This window comes from Cyanistes caeruleus, chromosome 11 (genome assembly GCF_971803275.1).
Source record: "Cyanistes caeruleus chromosome 11, bCyaCae1.hap1.1, whole genome shotgun sequence".
Classification (NCBI taxonomy): Eukaryota; Metazoa; Chordata; class Aves; order Passeriformes; family Paridae; genus Cyanistes; species Cyanistes caeruleus.
This window is the reverse complement of record NC_141711.1, coordinates 22,270,528-22,291,333: the sequence shown is the minus strand read 5'-3', so window position 1 is coordinate 22,291,333 and position 20,806 is coordinate 22,270,528. Positions and strand designations below refer to the sequence as shown.

Genomic DNA, 20,806 nt, shown 5'->3' with positions numbered 1-20,806 from the left:
CTGTGCCATACGTATCTTTAGAGATGGGAATATCTCTTTCTAGCAGCCAAAATACTTAAGGCATTGAGGAGATTTTCAGGATATGCATAAAGACAGATTGTTGTGAGTTAGACTGCTGGGATTTAAATTATGGCCATGTTGAAGGGAAAGCATCCTCAGCTTGAAGACATTCTAATTGGTGTCAGGTCAGACTGTCCTCAGAATTCAATGTCATAAAATTGTTGCTAAAAAAGTGGATGCAGTGTGGAAGAATCAGGATAGGCTGGGCATTTGTGGAGGTGTGATTGTGTGCAGTTATACCTTCAATCAGCAATTAAAAATAAAAAAATAAAATTATCATTGATTATAGCTCAGTAAAATGTCAGATCCCTTGCATTACTCCAGCAGCGCTGGTGCTGGATGGTGCTGGGTACACAATTCCTAAATTCTGTTTGTTTCTGTACACCAAACAGGATTGGGAAACTACAAGAGTTAAAAAGGTTGAGTCTTTCTTTTTAGCAAATATCACTTGATGTCAAATAAATATATCAAATTTAATTGACTTTTTAAACATATGAAGTGTTTTGGAGCTATTCTGTGGAAATAGCATTTAGAAAGTTTACCCGTCCATGGTGTTTCTGTTTGAGTTGGACCTACACGGTGCTGGCAGAGAACTGGGCAGTTTGGGATTTTGGGGTGATTTTGTTTGAAGGCAGTTGCTGACTTGGCAGCTAATGTAACCTTCTGTGTTTAAATGCCAGTGTATTTTCCTCATTTGCAGTTGGTTTTTATGTACCAAGTCTGCTGTACAGAGGTTTGCAAAAAAAACCAAAAAACCCCTCTTTTTTATCACCAATTCTCAGTAACAGTTGATGTCATTAAATCTGTTTGTGTCACTGTAAATTGACATAAAGCCTTGGAAAGCTGGAAGTGGCTAAGCAGTTTTCTCACTCACAGGTAATTAGACAAATATAACATGGGAGCATTTGTAGAGATGAGAGGATGTGGAAAGCAGAATTGTATTTAGGAGGCTTCTTTCCAGTACTGAATATTACTTCCTAAGGAAATAACTTTGTTCTACAAATCAAGTGCATGGAGTTGTGCTAGTCATGACTTTAACAGATGATGGTGAGGAAAAGTAATTAGCCTTCAGTCAGAAATGGTTACACTACACCAGGCAGTGGTTCTTTGCACTGCGTGCACTGTAAATGTAAGTCATCTTAACATAGTTGGGAATTCGTGAAGCTCTGAACTCAAGTTTCCATGTTTTCTCAGGTTCCTGAAATATTATTCACTGGGTGGTAGTGCCAGTCAGTTGTGTGCTGACAATGGGAATTAGAAGTCATTGAGAAGTCAATGAGCCGCTGTACCGGAATGAGATCTATTCCAGTTGCATGGATTCAGTGTAAGTGTCACGTTACTCTGATTTCATCCCTTGCCTCCTGGGGGCTGCACACAGGAATTGTGCAGTGGGGTGATGCAGCAGAGACACAGCAGGATAAGGGATCTGCTCTTCCTCAGTACCTGTGGAACATGAGCTCAGGGTTCATGGCACTTGGGAGAGCACTCTGAGCACTGGTCCTGACTGAAATCAGAACCTCTGCCGAGTCAGCGAGGATGCGCACAGAGGTTTGAGACTGAAAAATGCACACTGAGTGAGAAATGTAGCATCAGTACTGGTGGCCTTGCTGGATGGTTGTTTTGTGTCCTGACTTGGAGGGAAATGGATTGCTTTTGTTGGAGATTTTTTGAAGAGATGCAGGAAAAGAGATAGCATTTGAGGAGGACATAAGGAAAAAGGGTGAAGAAAAATAGGGGTGAAGTGTGCAGGTAGGACAGAGAGAAGACTGCCCTTTGGACTCTAGAAAGGAAAGCAGTAGTGAAACAGGGAAACCTTCAAGAGTGAGAGCTGCAGGACTCCATCTGGACACAGATGACACTGTTAGTGCTGTAAGGCTGCTGTAGTTACTCCTGTCTTTTGTTGCTGTGGGGCCATCCCTATGTGACAGCCCTGCCTCTGCCCCTGCAATCTGCCTCATGCAGGAGGATTAGAGAGAGAGGTCCTAACCTGGAACATGTGGATGGCACTTTTCTGTTATTGAAAATGGAATATTCGTATTTTTTTATGAGAGCTTTTGTAACAAATTGCCTAGAAAGCTTGTGATCCCAAGAGGGTTTATACTGGCTTTTGCCAGATAGCCAATCATTCATTATAATGTGGTTGCAGTGCATTTTACTTGAATTTATAAACAAACAACTCCTCCCTAAAAGCAGCCTTGCCAATACACTCTGTTGGTGGTCCTAACCCTTGCTGAAGGGAGCGCAGCTCTGAGCTCTTGTCCCACAGCTTTGGAGCTGCCCCTGGCCTGGCAACTTCAAACTTTAACTGTGATGCCATTACAGAAAAACCTTCTCCCATGACCTTGTGCTGAACATCAGAGCCGTAGGGACAATTAGACCTCAGAAAGCTTTATATTATCTGTGGGAAGGAGTGCAGAATCCTTCAAATCAAAATGCAGTTTAGATACCTGCAGCTTGTGCTGGTTGGGTAAGTGGCTTTCCAGAACATTAATGTGTTGACATTAATGAAAATGTTGAGATTTTACTTCAAATTGTTACAGGGACTCACCTGTCTGATGTGAGAAGGATTTCATGCTTTTGTTTTGGTTTGCAGACACTGGAGGGGTATGTGTTGGTACGCTGTTATCACCATATATACCTCACCTTCCCTCTGCCCCTCTTCTTTCTCACTACAGATTTCCAGAGTAGCAAAGGAGTCAGATTGTGACCTGTATTTCCAACACTGTAATGGAGGGGAACATTCCCTCACCTCTCCCTGCTGTGTGGCCTGGTTCCACGTGAAAGCTGATGTCTTGCAGTGATTGGGAAATAGCTGACACTTAACCACCAGTGTTTGTTGGCTGGGAGAAGCAGCGAGTTCAAAGCTGACCCTCTCCCCTGATAAGGAAAGATGCATTCCTTACAAGGAGGGATCTGGCTGGTGCCCAGCCCCTTCCCAGAACATGCTGTCCTGTTCCATGGCACCCCACATGTTGTTCCCAGTCCTTCCCACTGAGCTCGGGCCAGTTCAGGCGTGATGGGGCAGGGAACGTGGGAAGTGGTGTGGCAGCTTGTGGGTGTCACAGGACAGCCCTTGGTGCCAGAGCATCACAGTGGATTTCATCCCTGAAGTTTCAAAGGGTTTAAGTTTTTCTGCTGTGTAGGTTTTTCAAGCAAGGCAAACACCCTAGTTCAGAAGCCAGCACGGTGGCCCCTCCTTGGCCACACAGACCACTCTACCCACAAGACATCAGTGTGATGGATGGCAAAGCAATGGCGTTTATTGCAGGAGAATTTGACCTTTTATAACCTAGGGTCATTTTGTTACTCCCATCTGCTTACATCACACTTAGGTGCTATTGGCTAATTGCAGGAGGTTTTACTATCCTAACAGAGAGGGGTCTACTAACTTTCCATTACATCCCGGTTTCTTCTGCATCGCCAGGCCTTAAACTACAACACTGCTGTAAGAGAGCATTTCCCCTCTCAGGGGTTGGATACCAGAAGTATCAAAGGTATCAGAGGTTAGTGGGTTTAAATGTGATGTGGAGCCTGGCTGAGGTAAGGGGGGTGCTTCCCACAGGAAATTGCTTCCTTTCCTGCCTCAAGGGTTCCATTTGGGATGTGCAGGATGTGCTGCTTGGTTTGTTGGAGCCCGTTCTCAGGACAAGAGGACTTTTGGGAAGTTAATAGGAAGAAAATGTATCTGATGAGGAAAATGAGGGGATGCCACCAGCACTTTACTGATGTCTCTGGGTTTGCTTGTCAGTGATCCCTAATGTTGTATCTCGCTTTTGAAGATCCATTTCACATCTGTTTGTGGTTGCAGATGCAGCAGAGAAAGGTGTAACTGCTGAACCCAAATAAAAACAAAATAGATCTTGGCAGCAAGAAGTCAAAATTGCTGGAGAGAGCAAACAGTATGCAGGGTCCTGCTTCTATGGAGTAGTTTATGAAAGACCTATTTTGTGTTATTGAATTAAATTCTGTGGAAAATGTGAAGTATTGTGGCCTTCCTAAGTGTTGTACTTGTGTGTGTGGGTTTGCGCAACTTGGTGGTGCTCTGAACCCTCTCAGGCACCCAAAGTCCAGTGTTCCAACCACTTCTATCCTTTTTTCTGGCTGATGATTCAGCAAGTTATTGTCTTTTTCCAGCAGTGTCCAGACTTGTTTGCCTTTAAGTATCCAGACACTTTGTTCCTTTCTTATTGCTGCATCACCACAAAGGGCCTCATATGGATCTTATTTTCAACAGCCTCTGGGCAGCACTAAGGCTTTACTCTCATCACGAGCTGTTAGCACACTGAACTAGAAATCTGGGTAAAAAAAACTTCAAAATTCAACCATCCTGATACTTTGATCATTCAGTTGTAATTTGCACAAGTGCTCTGTGGGAATGGACCTTGCTTTCCCAGCGTGTGGTTGAATATTGAAAAAGAGAGAAACTGAGAACTGCATTTTACTTATTTACACACATGTGATAACGATTGGGTTTTTTTGGAAAAGTATTGGTGAACTGGTATGTGAAGTTCTGCCTCTTTTAATATTTTGCTTTAGTCTGTTTTAGGTGTCTCCTGCAGAAAGTTACAGTAATGAATCTTTGTGGGAAAGATGAAGAGACTCCTCCACCTTTCATTAGAATTTGCTGCCTTATCCCAAATGCTCCAAAACACTTTTAAATCACATAGTTGGAGCTTTTCACAAGTCAGTCCTCTTTCTCTCTCTTCATCTCTCATTCCAAACTGAATTGTGATTGGAAATGTAAATTCCTGAAAAAGTGGCTGCAGCCTCCATTGTCCAAGTCGGAAGTGTGAGCCAGAGTACACTGCAGGAGATGGAGCTGCAGCTGGGGTTTAGCCTGTGCCTGCTTCACGTTGTGCATGTGGAGTGTGGAACCTGCCCCAGAGCACATTTGTCTGTCTCTGGCTGCTCAGGACCAGCAGGAGAAATCCTGATCCTGGCTCTGTCCTTGCAGCCGAGGTTGTGCTCGCTGCAGTGGTGTGTACACGAGAGAGAGAGGGAGAGGGGCTGGGACTGTCCCCGCAGCACCTAAAAACCATGGAATGCTGAGGTGACTGAGGAAGGATTTTCTGTAGAGACAGATAGAGGCTGAATTCTGAGCTGTCCACAACATCCTTCTGATTGTTTCGTATTTTGTACATGCAGCTGTTGCCTGTTGGCTGTTCCCTGCAGGAATCACTGTCCCACCCGTTCTTGCTGCACCTCGGACAGGACTGGGGTCAGAGTGGCCTTCAGCACGTTTCTGAGCTCCACAGTGCTGCTGCACTAAGGACTGGCCTAAATATTAATATGTTTATATTCATTCTGTGCATAAACAACCTGAGGCTGAACTGGAGTTGCTCGGCCTGGAGAAAAGGAGGCTCTGGTTCTCCACAATTCCCTGAGAGGAGGGGTTGGATTCTGCTTCCAGGGAACAAGGGACAGGACAAGGGGAAATGGCCTCATGCTGTGCCAGGGAGGTTTGGATTGGATATTAGGGGAAAATTTCTTGATGGAGAGGGTTGTTGAGCATTGGAAAATGCTGCCCAGGGCAGTGGTGGAGTCCCCATCCCTGGAAGTGTTCCAAAATAGGGATGGATGCAGCACATGGGACATGATTTAGAGGTGTTGGTGCTGCATTGATGGTTGGACTTTAACTCAGGTTTTTACCACAGAAACCTTACAGATCCTGTGATTCTGCATTCAATGGCTTGGTGCTTTAATTTTTGGTAAAGGAGAAGGCAGTGCCTGTAGGCTTCCACGGGCATGGGGTCAAACCTCAGCTTTAGGTGAAAACAGACAATTCTGCCATATCTTACAATTATTTTCACGTGTTGCCTTGTTTGCAGGTGACTTCAGTAGCAGTGCTGGCAGGTTTTACAGGAGTACCATTTGTCCTGATGAGCACATACATGACTCACTACTTTTCGTTAGGAAGATAGAACTGAAACAAATCATTGGAATTTTGTGTGTGATCTGTGTGATGTGGATTTTTGACAGGGAGGAAGGACTTAGGGAATGAAACAGTTCATGTGAATATATTTCTCTTGGTGTGTTGTGGGGTTACACTGAGCTTGCAGTCTGAGGTGGAGGCGAAGTCTGAAGTGAGAATGAGCAAAATGAGTCACCCAATGCTGCTGTGTGAAACCACAGTAACAAGGTGCTTCATTTAGAACTTAAAAACTTCATTTTCCTAATTTCTACCCCAAACAATTACTTTCTTAAGGAACTAAACCCCCTCGTTTCTGTGGTTCTGGGACATGCTGCATGACAAAGGAGAGATTTCCTGTTGTGCTTCCTGCTCGGGCTGCTAAATTCCCCTGGAACAATCTAAACATCATTATCAGTCCATTCAAATTAGTATTTCCTCCTACATTTGTAAGGGATAAAAGGAGGTTTGTTTCCTTGCTGTTGACTTAAGTGTCCCACTGAAATTCCTTCACAATAGCTGCTCTGGCACAGGGTGAATCCTGGAGAGTTTAAACCTACTTGGGGCTACTGGAGGAAGGCAGAATTGGGGGCCATCAGCTCTTCCAGCCTGTCATTAATCCAGGAAATGCCCTGGGCCACAATCAATACTGCTGAAATTCTTGCCCAAATCCTGATTACAAAACTTCATAAAGGAAAGCCTGAGGAAATGAGAGATCTCTTCAGAACATCATCATTAAATAAAGGAACAATGTAATTTATGATTATAAACCTGACAAGGACTAGCAAGGAGTCCTGGAGGGTTCCCAAATAAGGAGATGGAGCTCTACAACAATTCTTCAGTTCAAGCATCCCTGCTCACTAATTAGAAACTCAGTGAAACTCAGAGGTTTCCTTCCTCTCCTATTCAGAATCTTTCTGTCATCAGCCCTCAGCCAAACAGAGCTGGAGGGCACATACTTGGTCAGGAGCACTCCTGGAGCTGTTCAGGCCACTGACTCCTGCTGTCATGTCATTTCCTCTCTGTTCTTACTTTCTCCAGGTGTATATGGCTCGTGCTGTGGCTGAAAGCTGTGCTGAGCAATGTGGCAGAGCAAATAAGCTGACACCAGCATCTGAGGCTAAGTCAGGGGATGAATCTGCCCAGTGTTTTCAGTGATGTTCTGAACAGGGATGAACACTCAGTTCACTCCTCTGATGAATTTAAGTTTTTCTACTTTTCATGAATTGTTCATGAGGAAAATTAAAATCTTGACTTTTTTTTTTTTCCCCCCCACCAGATTGATTTGATACTTTTTATGTGAATAATTTCTGAGTGGGCTTTCCTGGGGGGCAGCTGAGGCTCTGTATTTTTAGCCTGTGCTGCATGTTGAACTGGTGGAAGCAGACGCAGGTGCTGGGGATTTTCTTTTCAGTTGGCAGAGTTAAAAAACTCAAAACCCTAAAGGGTCGCAAGAGCAAACCTGAAGGATGTTTGCCCTTTGGGGTCAGCTTCATAGAGCATCCATGAGCAGTTCCCTATCCCATGTTAGCCCTGCCAGGGTATGCATAGAGCAGTTTGTGCCCCAGCAGATCAGATGTGGTTCAGATATATATAAATGTACAATCCTCCTTCAGGCTTTAAACAAAAATACAATTTCCATGTGGTTGGTGTGAGAATGAATAATATATTTAAATGGATTGCATTATTAAAGTGTGTGCAGTGGTTTTAGGCAGTTGGGCTCTATAAAATGGCACAGGAGCTTGACTCGTCTTTGAACAAGACTCCCAGTCCAAAACAAGGACCTTTTTCACTGCTAAAGATTTAAAATTAAAAGCAGAAACATGTCTCAATGGATGGCTGTCCCTAACACTGCAGTGTGTGGGTATGAATGGGTAATGTTGAAATTAATGCATTTTTTATGTAGATAAACACTCAGAAGTAAGGGGAGCATATAAGCTAAATGAAGGCCTTACACACACCTCTGTTTGCTTCTTTATGTTTGTTTGCCTTTATATTTTTTGAGAAGAAGGAACATTGTTCTGTAATTTAGTTACCACTAGAGCTCAGTTTGTAATTGGTTGAGAATGTCCTGGAAGTTTTTGACTTGCAGCAGATTCTGTGAGCCTGCCTAATTTTCCCAAGTGCTCTGACAGGCACTCCCTGACTACATTCCCTGATAAGCATTGTTCCTCTGAATTTTAACTTTAAAATTAAACAGGGCTGGTGGAAATGCTTTGAAGAAAGGAGCTTACCTAGCCACGAAGCAGATCATGCAAAGAGCTTGCTCTCCCCAAGATAAAATTCTTCAGAAAGGAATTACGAGGGTAATCGGAACCAGGCTTTCCAAAGCCTCAGCTCTTTTGAAAGTTAATAGCCAGCATAAATATACTCCATGCAATATCTGGGGAAGGAGGTTTGAGGGGTAAAATACAGCCAAGACTGTGCTGAAGGGCAAGAAACATTCTGCCTGCTTTGAGTTATTATTTTAACTGATAGAAGGATGATTGTGCATGAACTGTTTTGCTTCAAACTCCTTGGCAGAAGGATACAGCAAAATGAGACACATTTTGAAATGGCAGAAAGAGGAATTGCTTGGGTTTGTAGCTGGTGAAAAGGGTTAAAGAATTTATTTAGTTGTTCCCCCCCTCCTTCTTTCAACCTGGATCTAATAAAGGATGCTGTCATGGAAACATTGAAGACAAAACATCATCTAAATTATCTGGCCTTTGCCACAGGTAATACAAGTTCTGACTTACAAGGAATATCCAGAACTAAAGCCAGAGGGAGTATAAGGTTGCTATTCATTCACACTTTGAACAAAATCTGCCAAACAAGCCTGGCTGAGGCTATGTTGATGTATGTCTCCATTGTATGGTGTACCGTAAAATGAACGTTCAGCTTGCGTTATCCAGTTTTTCATTGTGCCTTGGGGCAGACACAGCTCTCTATGTTTTGCCAAGCAAGCCAGCATGAGGAATTTATGAAAAAAGAATAATGTAGGAAACAGAATGTTTTCAGGTTGAAATAGAAAGCAGATGCTTTCCAAGGAGTGAAGGCAATATAACAGGAACTTGTCCTGGATGAGTGGTGGGATGGATTCCCAAAGAGACATGGGTGCCTTCAGGGGATGGAGGAGAGCATAGAGAAACACTTTGCTGCATCAGGTTTAAAATGAAGACAGGTTGTTCCAAGTGTGATGGACCTCCCTTACATTGCTGTGGTGATGGCATGGCAGGCAGGATTTGAAGAGGGTGGTGGAAAAGGATTAGGCACTGAATTGAATCCATGAGGTGTGTGCTGAACACTCAGCTCAGCCTGTATTTCTCCTGCAGTCTGCTTTTCCAGAACTTCCAAGGAGAGAAGCCTCAATAACTGAAGAGCACATGGGTTAAAGCCCCATCCTGAGCAGTGAGCTAACTGTGGTTTGGTCATGGAAACACTCAAGTACTGCCCTCATTTCAGGGAGATTTAGAGTCAGACACATCCTGAGCACTGAGGCGCTTGAAGGAGCCTGCAGGAACCTGCACAGAGTAAAACCCTCTGCTCATTTATCTGGGAACAGGTCCTGGGGAGAGCTTAACCAGCCCCAATGACGTAAGTGATAGCTCAGTTTGGAGTGAAAGCAGCTGGCTTGGGGGTTGTGTTGTCACTCTCCCCTCCCCTGTCTTTGCCAAGATAAATGTTCTTCTCCTCTTTACCTTACTCATTAAAATGTCTTCCCAGCCATCACAGATAAATCAAGTTGAGGACATGTTACAGTGCACACCTAAATGGTGAAATTCAATGAGGGAATTTAATAACGCCTCTCAGGCTGTTGATAAGATAGGAAATGACAACCTGTTAAGGGGTAAAGCTACAGTACTTTGTTATTTATTTATTAGACCTTTAAATGGTGAAGAGATTGGAGCAGAAAAAGGACCCACTGGAAACAGTTATTTTTCAGTATTTTAAGAATGCCACCAAGTTGTTCTGTGAGGGTTTTGTCATTATTTTTCATAATACTTGGATTTATATTGTCAGGCAGGCATTTGGTAAAGAAATACAACTTATTTTTCTCCAGTGTGAGCAAACAGTTCTTGTTAATTGTATGTTCTGGGTGCAAGTGGAAATACTGTGGTTTTGGGGAAGATAAACTACTTTCCTCAGGTGTAGGAATGGAATAGGAAATTCCATCATAACGGCAAGAGCTCAGCTCAGTTTTGGGAGTATGACCTTTGCCTCTCTCACATGTTAGTGCTGATCCAGAAATTAACAACTGGAAATAAAGCCAGCAGTGAAGAGATGTGGGTGCCTGGGGCTGACAGTGCCCTGCCCCTGACACCCTGATCCTCCTGGTGATTCACGCAGTGCTCTGGCTTTCCCTGGCTTATAGATAATTGTTTTTGGGGTTAATACCAGTTTTGAACTTCACCTCTGCCTGAAGTCAAGTGATTCTATCTAGGCCCCTGCACTGTGTCTGCCTTACTTTGGTCTCTCTGTAGTTAAAGTTGCTATCTGAGACTCCTTAATGTCATGGCTCCTGGAATAATTTTAGTAGAAAGGGAGATAGTTGTCCACTTGTAGGTGGGAGGCTTGGGTGGGTGGGTTGGTTGGTGTGATGGGTTAGTCCTTGCTGCTCCCATTGCGTGAGGAATTGCAGACTCTCAGAACAGGTTGTGTACAAAGAGATTTAAGGCATATCCAGTGCCACCCCTGCCATGGGCAGGGACACCTTCCACTGTCCCAGGCTGCTCCAAGCCCTGTCCAGCCTGGCCTTGGGCACTTCCAGGGGTCCCGGAGCAGCCACAGATGCTCTGGGCACCCTGTGCAGGGTTTTACCAGGCTCAGTGAGGAAGTGCTGATGTCCTAAGGTTTGTCTGTCTTTCTGCTTAGACAAAAGAAGCACTTGGAACGGAATGAAGGAAAGATGGATAAAGCAAGCAGGCTGACAGCCCAGGCAGGAGTGCTGGCTCCAAGAATGGGTATTTGCATTACAGGAGTTATTCAATCGATGCAGATGCTCTGCAGAGCTGCAGACGGAAGTGAAAATGGGAGGAAGCAACGAAATTGGAGGTGTTAAAGGTGTGAAATGGTCTGAGTGGAAATTCAGGTGAAGGTGAAATCAGGGAACCTTCAGTGTCAAAAAAGTTCTGTCAAGAAACAGAGATATTCTATCCCTTCTTTACCTTCAAAGCTGGCTGATGGTTTATCACTCTAGAAACATAATTTGTGAACACAGTGAGGGAAAAAGGGGAGGAAAGTTTATGAAAATTCACTTTGTCTCTTTTGCTGCTGTAACAAACTTATGGTTCACTGTGACAGCAGGAGGAAATAATTTAGTAGTCTTTAACTGTGTGTTTTCCTCAGTTTGAGCTTCAACTAAACTTTTTTAAAATACGTACACCCACCCACAGCAGATTTTTGTAGCTGAAAGCTGAAATTCTTAGCATGTAAAAGCTGTGGGGATATCATGTGACCATGGAAAACCTGGATGTGTCCCTGGGTCAGCTTGAGGCCATCCTGCTGCTGCTAAGGACTGGGTCAGGCACTGAGACAACTTTAAAGCACGGGCAGGGAGGGATTAAAATTCTCTGAGGGAAAAATGTTTTTCAAAACATTAGAATTAACTTGTAAGTGTCTTTAAAAGACAATACACAAATTTTTGAAATCAGGCCAAAATGTTCTGTAGTTCATATCTTCAGAGTGATGCAGAGTGATAATTGCAGGAGCTGAGTTTCTGAACTGCAGACAGGTGAGGAAACTGCTGCTGTTTTGTAGTGCAGCCTGACATAAATTGCCTTTTTTCCCCTTAGTGAAGAAATCTATAAATAGCAAATTATATATTCACAGGTGGGTTGTGAAATGACTTATCAAAGATTCACACGCTGTATAAAAAATCTGGGATTATAGAGTTCTCAAACAAAATTACTTTGTTTTCTATGAGCAGATGCAAATCTGCTTCTTAATCTCCTAATATCATGGAAGCTCCAAATAAAGATCTGTTTGAATGTTTTAGTATTTCAAACTCTTTTACACACAGAGCTGAAAATCTCTCCAGCATAGAAGCTTTGTGATCCTCAGTCCTCTGCATATATTTAGTTGTATATATTTGTTCTTCCTAATGGAGAATTAAAACATCATAAATCCGTGCTAATGTCTCTGAGTCCCATTACAAGTTATTCCAGGTTTTTTAAAAACCCTGATGAAGATAAGGTACAGTAGTTTATTCATTTTATGATAACTTCATTCTGGGTATAATTATTCATAAGATCACAACAAAAGGCAATATAGTTTGCAAATATGACTGTTAAATAGTATGGCACTTCAGTAGAGCAATCTGATAGTGAGTCTTCTGTGAGCAATGAGTAATTCACTTTTATTTGAATTATAAATCATGTAGATTACTGTAATATAGATAGTTAAATTCTGCTCTATTCTCATGTTCCAGCAAGAGCAACAAATGTATTTCAGCACTTGGTAAAATGAATGGAGTTTCCACCAAGGGAGCCAATTAAAACTATGTTAAAAATTCACTGTTTTATAGCAAAGTGTTGTAATTATCTAGTACTGGATGTATTTCCTGCCAATTTAACTGCATAGATCTACCCTCCAATGTTACAGGGCAGCTCTTACACCTAATACAGTTCTCAGGACTCGAGGATATTTTAAGATAGTTAATGTGCTGTATGAAATGAAAGCATTGCATAGCCTGAGGGTTATGTGCAGATTGTTGTGGTGCCCTGGTGTGTGAGCAGGAGCTGGATAGGACTGGGGTACACAAATGGCTTTGGTCATTAACCCACTGCACCTGCAGGGGCCCCAGGTCTGGCTTGGGCTGTTCCTCCCCAAAGGCTTGAAGAGAACAAAGTGCCCTAAGTCTATGCAGTAGGTATACAGGATCCAGCAAAATCCTATTTCACTGCAGCCTGCAAATTTACATCTTCAGTGGAAATCCACAAAGAAAGATGGGGGAACTAGAGCAGCATTCTCCATGTCTATCTCTCTTACTACATCTTAATGTCTTTGTTTCACAGTCAGAATTACATCTCCCAAACCCTTTTCATTGTATTTTTAAGCCAGCTGAACCATCCAAGGCCAGGGCACTCTATGATAACAGCCTGTGTAATGGGGGCACTGTTTCAGCACCATAATGACTAAAGCAACTTGTATCAAGTGGCCTAGCATGATTTTTCAGGGATTTTGTTCACAGCTGTCAAATATGGAGTTTTCTTCAAACTATTTATGTCATTTATAGCATTTAAAACTCTTCATTTCCTTCTGCTCTTCCCCCCTGAAAGACATCACCAGGTGATCGATTATGTCAAGATGTTTCAGGTATCAGTGGTCTCTTTCTTTTTTTTCCCTTGTAACCAAACAAAATGTGGAAAGAAAGGGAAAAACATCACCCTGAACTATTATTTTAAAGATCTTCTCAATTAAGAAACAGAGTTAAACCAAATCCATTCTGCATGAAATAATCTAATAAAATCTGTGTGTATGTTTTGTACAGGTTCCACGAAGGAGTTGATTGAGAGCTGCTGTGGAGCTGGCCAGCAGTGGGCTATAGACAACGGGGAGTGCACAGAAATCCCTGTAAGTGGAATGGATGGTGATATTTGCAGGTACGTAAGGTAAAACTGAACATTTTCGGTTAGCATAAAGAGTAGCACTTGAGAAGAAATCAAATATACTTCCTGGGATGTCCAGGAGACTGGGAACTGTGTCATTCATTGTCTGAATTATTTGTAGACTGGCAATAGTCATGGCTAATTAGAAACCAGGATTTCCCCCTCCGTTTTCCCAAAATCTAATATAAACAAAAACTTCTTAAGGTTTCTTTTTGCCTCTCCCATGAGCAGAGCACAGATTTTTATTTCCCATTTTCTGTGGAGTTGCAGTTAGATGGGAGGGCAGAGCTTGGCTTTCCCTTGGCAAGTGCTAAATGCAGTGATTATCCCTGTCATTAAGGCATGTGTTTACTGCCCTCCCTGAGTGGCCTCTGGTTCTGCTGGAGGGAGGACCACATGCCTGATCCTGCTGCTGGTGTCAGTAGCACCTGCTCTGAGAGGCTGCCAGGTTCCCTCTGCACAGCTGGACAGGGATGGCTGCAGGGTAGCCTGGACCCAATACCCCACGAGTCTGGAGGAGAGGGATGAAGACAAACTCACTCCAGACTCACGTTCTCGAAGATTGACTGTGTCATTTAGATCATTGAAAAACTTTGGCATAAACCCTTTTATCAAATGGAGTGTCGTTGCACCTTTCTGAAGTTACTGGGAGATGGAAATCATCCCCACTGGTATCTGGAGTAACATAACTGACACATGCCAGCTGTCTGTGAAGTAAAGGCAGATTAAAAATTCCAGCCTTGGCCCGAGTAGGTGCAAATCCAGTACATTAGTGAGTTGCACCTGTACATGTGAGGCTGGTTTTAGATGAAAAAGCCAGATCCCAAATGTTTGAGTCCCTGTGAACTTACTGGGATTTAAAGGAATAAGAGATCAGGGGTTCAGTTGTCTTAGTTGTACAGTTTTAGTTGTCCCTGTGTTAAAGATTTAAGCCTGCCTACAAATATTATGTCTAAAAAAAACATTTTATATAAAAAAGTATTCAAGTATGGGGTCTCAGAGCCTGGAAAGCAAGGCAAAAAACTTGCTGCTGCCACTTGGAGCTGTGCCAGTGAGCAGAGCTGGTGACCCTGCCCCTCTCCAGCCCCAGGACAGTCTATGCTGGAACGCTGCAAGTCCTGCAGCTCCCAAGAGTCTGCTTGAGCTCAGCTCACTACCTAAAGATTGTAAGAAGCAGAATCACAAAATCCTGGGCTAGTTTGGGTTAGAAGGACCTTAAAGATCATTGCGTTCCACCCCCTGCCACGGGCAGGGACACATTCCACTATTCCAGGCTGCTCCAAGCCCCATCCAGCCTGCCTTGGACACTTCCAGGGATCCAGGGAATAGATTCAAAGTATATGCTAATTAAAACAGTTCCTGTTCTGCCAGGATGGTTTTCTGCACATGTTTAGGTGTTACAGGCGGGATACTTTAGGCGCACTGGGGCATTCCCAGAGTGTGTCAGAGAGCCCTGCCCAAGGGATGTGTGACAGTGTGGTGGATTGGCCCCTGCAGGATTGCCCAGAAGCAGTGCTGTGTGTCCGCAGTGAGGGAGAACAGCTGCCTGGCCGGGATGATCGCTGCCAAGGAGGGGGACACGTGTGGCCCCGAGGACAGCGACCCCTGCGCGGGCTCGTCCTACAAGGTGAGCTCCTCTGCTGTTTCTGCAGGTGTGCAAGGTGTCCTCACTGCCTGCCTTCAGCAGGCATTTGTTCCTGCATTTCTGTGGGGCATGGAAAAGATGAAGTTGCAGGAACATGGCAGTGAGATGGTGCTGTTCGCATTTCAGTTTGCATCCCCTTTTAAAACTTTACAGTAATGTTGTTTTGAATTAATTTCCATCTCCATTTTGTAGACCTAACTGTATTGCATTTGCTTCCTCACTTTGGAAGTAGCTGAAAAGTCCATTTTAGTTTTTATATCTTTAGTGTAGAAGAATTTAGAAAATGATGTGGCAAAACCTAATTGAAGATATAACGTGCAACCCATTACTGGGCAGTTCACTTGGCTCCAGTGTTGAATTGTGGCCCCCCTTCCCAGTTGTACACAATGCTGGATTAGAGGAACAAGCATTTAGTTGATGATGGAAGCTTTTGTTCATAAATAAAGGCAAACCCTTAATGGACAGCACAAATCACAAATCCTGAGCCACAGCCTCCGCTTAGATAAATGAGATTTGCTTTATGAGAACCAGTGGAGCCAAACCCATTTAAACCAGTTTGAAGATTCAGCTTGTCCTGTTTTCACCAGAACACTGCCTTCCAGAATTAATTTCCCTCTGATCATAATTTACATAGCTATAGCTCAGCTTAAGTGCAGCTTCCGTCGGCTCAGCAAGAGCCTGATTAGTTCTATCTGTTCTTGTACATCTCAGATTCTCACAGATAATTGTTCACTGGAGAAGCAGAGAAGTGGACATCCACTGCTTAGGGTTTAAGGTTTCGTTAGCTGTGCTGATTTATCATCTTCAGAACCATTGTTAATTTGGGTCTGAAGTCTATCATTAGAGTAAAAGCACAATTTGTGCATTCAGGAGAAGACATTAATATGTCTGAAATGTGACAGAATTGTTATTCTTAGGTTTTCACCAGGGGTCATTTGTATGCCAGGCAGAGCCAGGCTGTAGTGTCAGCCTGATTACCCATGCCATTCCTCAGGCAGAGGTGGGGAAGGAGAACTCCATCATTTCTGGCTGAGCTGAAACTAGTGACAAAATACTCTCGTGGAATGGTTCCTCATGCGAGTTCCAATGGGATTTTTCCTTTAAGATAAACTCTCTGAGATAGTAAAATTACTGAACAGCTTTGCTCAACCTATTTAGCTTGTTTAGCTCTTGAGTCATTGCAACTACTCCCTGAAAAAGAAAATCAATAAATATTGAGACTGTTGAGACTTCTTATTACTTTAGCATTACAGTATGTACTGCTGTAATACAAAATAATCTGACTTTGTAGTGCTTCCTAATGCTTTGTATTACAAGAAAGGTTTTCTAATTTTATTATGGTTAAACATTGTTTCAGAGGGGATCTGGCAGAAGATGCTGACTGTCCCATAGTGGCATTTTCCCTGATCTGTCTGTTCTTAGTAAATGTGGTGTAAATCAAAAAAGCTTGTCTGGAGTGTGGAAAGATTCATTAATTGCTCCCAAACCCAGCAAGATACTTACACTGTCTTGCCAAAAGCCAGGGCTTTATCTCCAGGTTACAAACATTTGTAGGTTTTCAGGCATTTTAGATGTATTCACTTCTTGCTTCAAGGTGAATGTGGCAGTGCTGATTTTTCAGATCCAGGACTTCAGCCTGTGTTAAATCAACCCAGTCTTAAGGTGCTTTAATTGTTATTTACTCTAACACAAAAAGCACAGGCTTAGGGATTTTTCCTAGTGGATGGAGACTCCACCATGGTAAATCCAATTATGCAGGATTCCAGCAAAGATAGTTTTGAGGGGAATGCAGAAAGCTGTGAACCAAAGAACAGTTCCCAAGGTGGGTTTCTCAATTGCACGGCAAAAATAGTCGTATTTTCTGTTAAATGAGTTGTAGAATTCCTGGGAAGTTCAAAAAGCAGCTAATGGAAGGTCGAGGCATTCCAATTTTTGCATTTTAGAAGGAACTTTTCAGCGAACAAGTTTTTCCACTGGAAAATGAGACAGCTTTGTTCACCTGGAAAATATGTGAACCCAAAAATGTATGACTGATTTAATACTCTCTGTCATGCCTGCACATGGGATAAATTGTGACTCAAACTATGACTGAAAGAGGCCAGGGTCTTCAAGGCAAATACTGCATATTTTACAGTACTTCAGCAAAAACATGTATTATCTTGAACTTCTTCTGTTTTGCATATTGAAGGTGACAAAACTGAGCTAAAACAAAAAAAAAATGCAGAAAACAGATTTTTTTTTTCATTAAATTTTGAATTTGAGCGTTCTGGATTTAGGGAGGATGGCAAGAGGAATTTTCCCTCTTCTAGCATGGCCAAAATTCATTATTGCAAGGGTTTTTTTTTTTTTTAAATATTCTTTTTAAAAGATAATTTAGCCTATTTAGTGTGCAAAATAATTCATCCTTTTCAAGGCCTTTACTGTAAATTTTTCACAAATGTATTTGGGCCCATGAAGGGAGTTCCTTATGTCTGTGCATATTTGCAGATGTGAGTAATGTCTGCTGTTTATGATGTTTGGGGGATTTCTCAGATTAGGAACCAGGGCCATAAAATGTGAGCTGCAGCCATCAGTTCTGGCTGAACATGCCAGGCTGTGCACTGAGTGTGAAATGCTCACAAAAATCCCAATGCTGTTCTGAAAAAAGGGACTCAGCAGAAGAGTTTCTGAGCATTGAGCTGGCAGTGGATGCATTTCCCTGGTAGAGACAGGCTCTGGATTAATGGGAATGCCCACCTAGGATTTCTAATGATGAAAAGTGACCCCTCCCCATTTTCATACGCGTACAGAACTGCCTCTCTTATCTGCCCTGCCCGGGTCAGGGATCTCCGTCCTGGGAACTGTTCTGTCCTTGGACTTTCTGTTGTTAGAGTTCCTGCTGCCAGCTTGAATCCTGCCCTTCATTTCCCGTGTCCCTTTTCACAGGGTGAATGTTTGAACAGACTGGAGCCTCCTCTCTGGGTTCAGAGAAGCTGTTCCAGTGTAACTGCAAACTTTCAGTGAGTGGGTGGCTATCAAAGGAGCTGCAGAGGAAAAGAGACTCTCTGCTTTTCTGTCAGTGAAACAGATGTTAGTTATTGCTAAAATACATAAATCAGTTAGGGATGAGAGGACACTTAAATTCAATCCACAAAAGCATGTCCAACTCAGATATGGCCCCTGTTGTCTCTGCAGCGGAGACTCGAGGCTCCTCAACTTCCCTGCTTGGTTAGATATCCACTGTGCATCCACAGTATGGACTTCCTGAGTTTGGTATCATTTTTCTGGTGCCTTTTTGTGACCTGACTGTGCAGTAGATTTGTCTGAGATTGAGTAAAGCAGCACACAGTTTTTGTCTGCCAGCTGCAGCAGAGGAAGCTGTAAGAGGTGGGAGATGAATGTGTCAGCGAAGCTACTGTTCAGATACTCTGACGGAGGAGAAAGGATCAAATACAGCCTGGCCTCCCTCCAGCCAGTCTCAACAGGATGCTGTCCAGCACAGACAGGTAATTAAAGGTCAGAGCAGGTTTGCTGGGCAGTAGCACAGAGAGGAGAGTCTTTACCGACACCTGACAGGGCTGGGATGCTGCTGACCCGCATGTCTGTGTAAGTTATTTCCAGTTCCTGTCACGTTGCTTCAAACTGACCATGTTTTGAGCTCTAATGCAAGGAGGTGCAGATCTGTGTTATTTTGTTTATAATTTTTGTTCATACTACACACAAGCAAGGCCTGTGAGCAAGAGCTGGGCGGAGCTGATCTGCTGCACCACTCCTTCCTGCTGTGTGGAGTTGCGGAAATCACTGGCACAGTCAGACGTTGTGTTTGTTGTGGCTGCAGTTGACCCGTTGGTGCAGAATGGCAAAAACAAGCACAAGTAAAGCTCTGATATTTACAACTGTCCACACTCCAAATGTTTTTCCAGATGCTCCACTGCTTAGGCAAGTGCAGATCAGTTCCAGGTGTGTGGGCTCATCCTTGAAGCTGTGTTAAATTATGGAATAGAATTGTTAAGGTGGGAAAAGACCCCTAAGATGATCAAGTGCAACTGTAAACCCAGTACCACCGCCCTGTTCATCACTAAGCCATGTCCTCAAGTGTCACATCCACTTCTGACCACTTCCAGGGACGAGGACTCCACCAGTCCCTGGCAGTTGGTTCAGTGCTCTCAAATGCTCGTTGCTGACATTGCTCTTGTCCTGCAGCAATGCTGTGACTGCTGCAGCCTGGGCCTGCGCCTGAGGAGTGAGGGGAAAAGCTGCGAGTCCAACATCAACCTGGGCTACCCCTGCAGCCACGTGATGCTGTCCTGCTGTGAAGGGGGGGATCACTTCATCCATCCCGAGATCAAACGGCATCCTGAGCCTTTGCCAACAGTGACCCCCGAGAAGGGTGAGTGTCCATTTGTAACTGAGACGCTGCAGACAAGGGCTCTGCCTCACACAGACCCTCAGGGGAGATTCTAGAGGGAGCAGTGCGTTGGGGGCACTGCTGCTTTCCTCTCAGGTCAGCTACAGATTTCCTTGTTCCTAAAGCAGGCTGGAAAACGCAAAGAATATGTGGATGTTTCTCATCCTTAAATATACCTAGGACCTCACTGAGCAAGGAACTTTGGCTGTGTGTGTTCAAGAAAAGCTGACTGAGAAAGTCGCTTAAGGATTAATTTTATTGTCACAGAAAGCCTTGTCAGACTTGGTCAGGAATGGAAGCAAGTGGTGTTCCAGCTTTGGCTGCTGTTTAGAGGCAGCAGGAAGGACAGCCGTGTCACTGCTTAGTGGCTCCCAGCTGCTGCTAATGCAGGAGGAGCCAACAAATTGTGATATTGGAAAGTTTCCAAACCAACTGAATAACTTACGCATTTAGAAATTCAGTGTGGGGCCAATTTCAGATGGGGCTCAGCACAGTACCTTAGTTCAAATGTCAGTGGGAATAGGGTTGGCAGTCATGCGAAAGGTGAGTTTGTGATCTCCCTTGTGGCTGTTTCTCAGTGCCTCTGTAAAATATCTGTCCCTACAGCCTTAGGGAAGGAGGAGATGGCCCTCCAGCACATCAGTGTTATCTCCAGGATGGGTTCCTTTGTTCTTATCCTTTCAGTAACTGTTTGGGGTAGATCTGACTTTTCTTGGCATTTGTGTGCACACATACCCCATTTTGTCCAGTCCCAACACCAAAACAGCCGTGAGAGATGTTCTGCTGTAGTTTCAGACAGGGAAGATCACCATGCAGCATTGTCCATCAGCAGTGAGGCTGAGCTGTCCAATAACCTGCCTGGAGATGACCTGGATGAGTGTCTTCTCTATGGGGGGGAGCTCTGTCAGCATCTCTGCATCAACACCGTGGGCTCCTACAAGTGCTCGTGTTTCCCAGAGTTCACCCTGCAGGAGGATGGCATCAGCTGCTCTCCAGGTGAGAAAAGGGACATGAGAAACTCTGCAGTTTCTCTCTGAGGTTTTTTTAATGGGTGTTGATTCATGGTCATGTCCTTTAGAAATTGTAAAATTTCTAAAGGAAACTCAAAATTTTGTAAAAAGAAAAATTACAATATAGGAAACTCAATTATGCCTTATTTTTGTGTTTGGTGGTATGGGATAAGGGTGGTGTTTCATATGTTCAAATCAAGAGTGTTT

The 20,806-nt window shown here is 43.6% G+C and overlaps 1 protein-coding gene across 2 annotated transcripts in view; it reads left to right on the top strand.

The window, feature by feature from the left end:
- FBLN2 (fibulin 2) overlaps positions 1-20,806 on the top strand; it is an 88,450-nt gene that overhangs the window by 45,774 nt on the left and 21,870 nt on the right. For both annotated transcript variants that reach the window (XM_086845198.1, XM_086845197.1), the window contains exons 3-6: positions 13,440-13,551; positions 15,055-15,184; positions 19,385-19,571; positions 20,379-20,585. In XM_086845198.1, the coding sequence (XP_086701324.1) occupies positions 13,440-13,551; positions 15,055-15,184; positions 19,385-19,571; positions 20,379-20,585 (636 nt within the window). The remainder of the gene's footprint in view (positions 1-13,439; positions 13,552-15,054; positions 15,185-19,384; positions 19,572-20,378; positions 20,586-20,806) is intronic.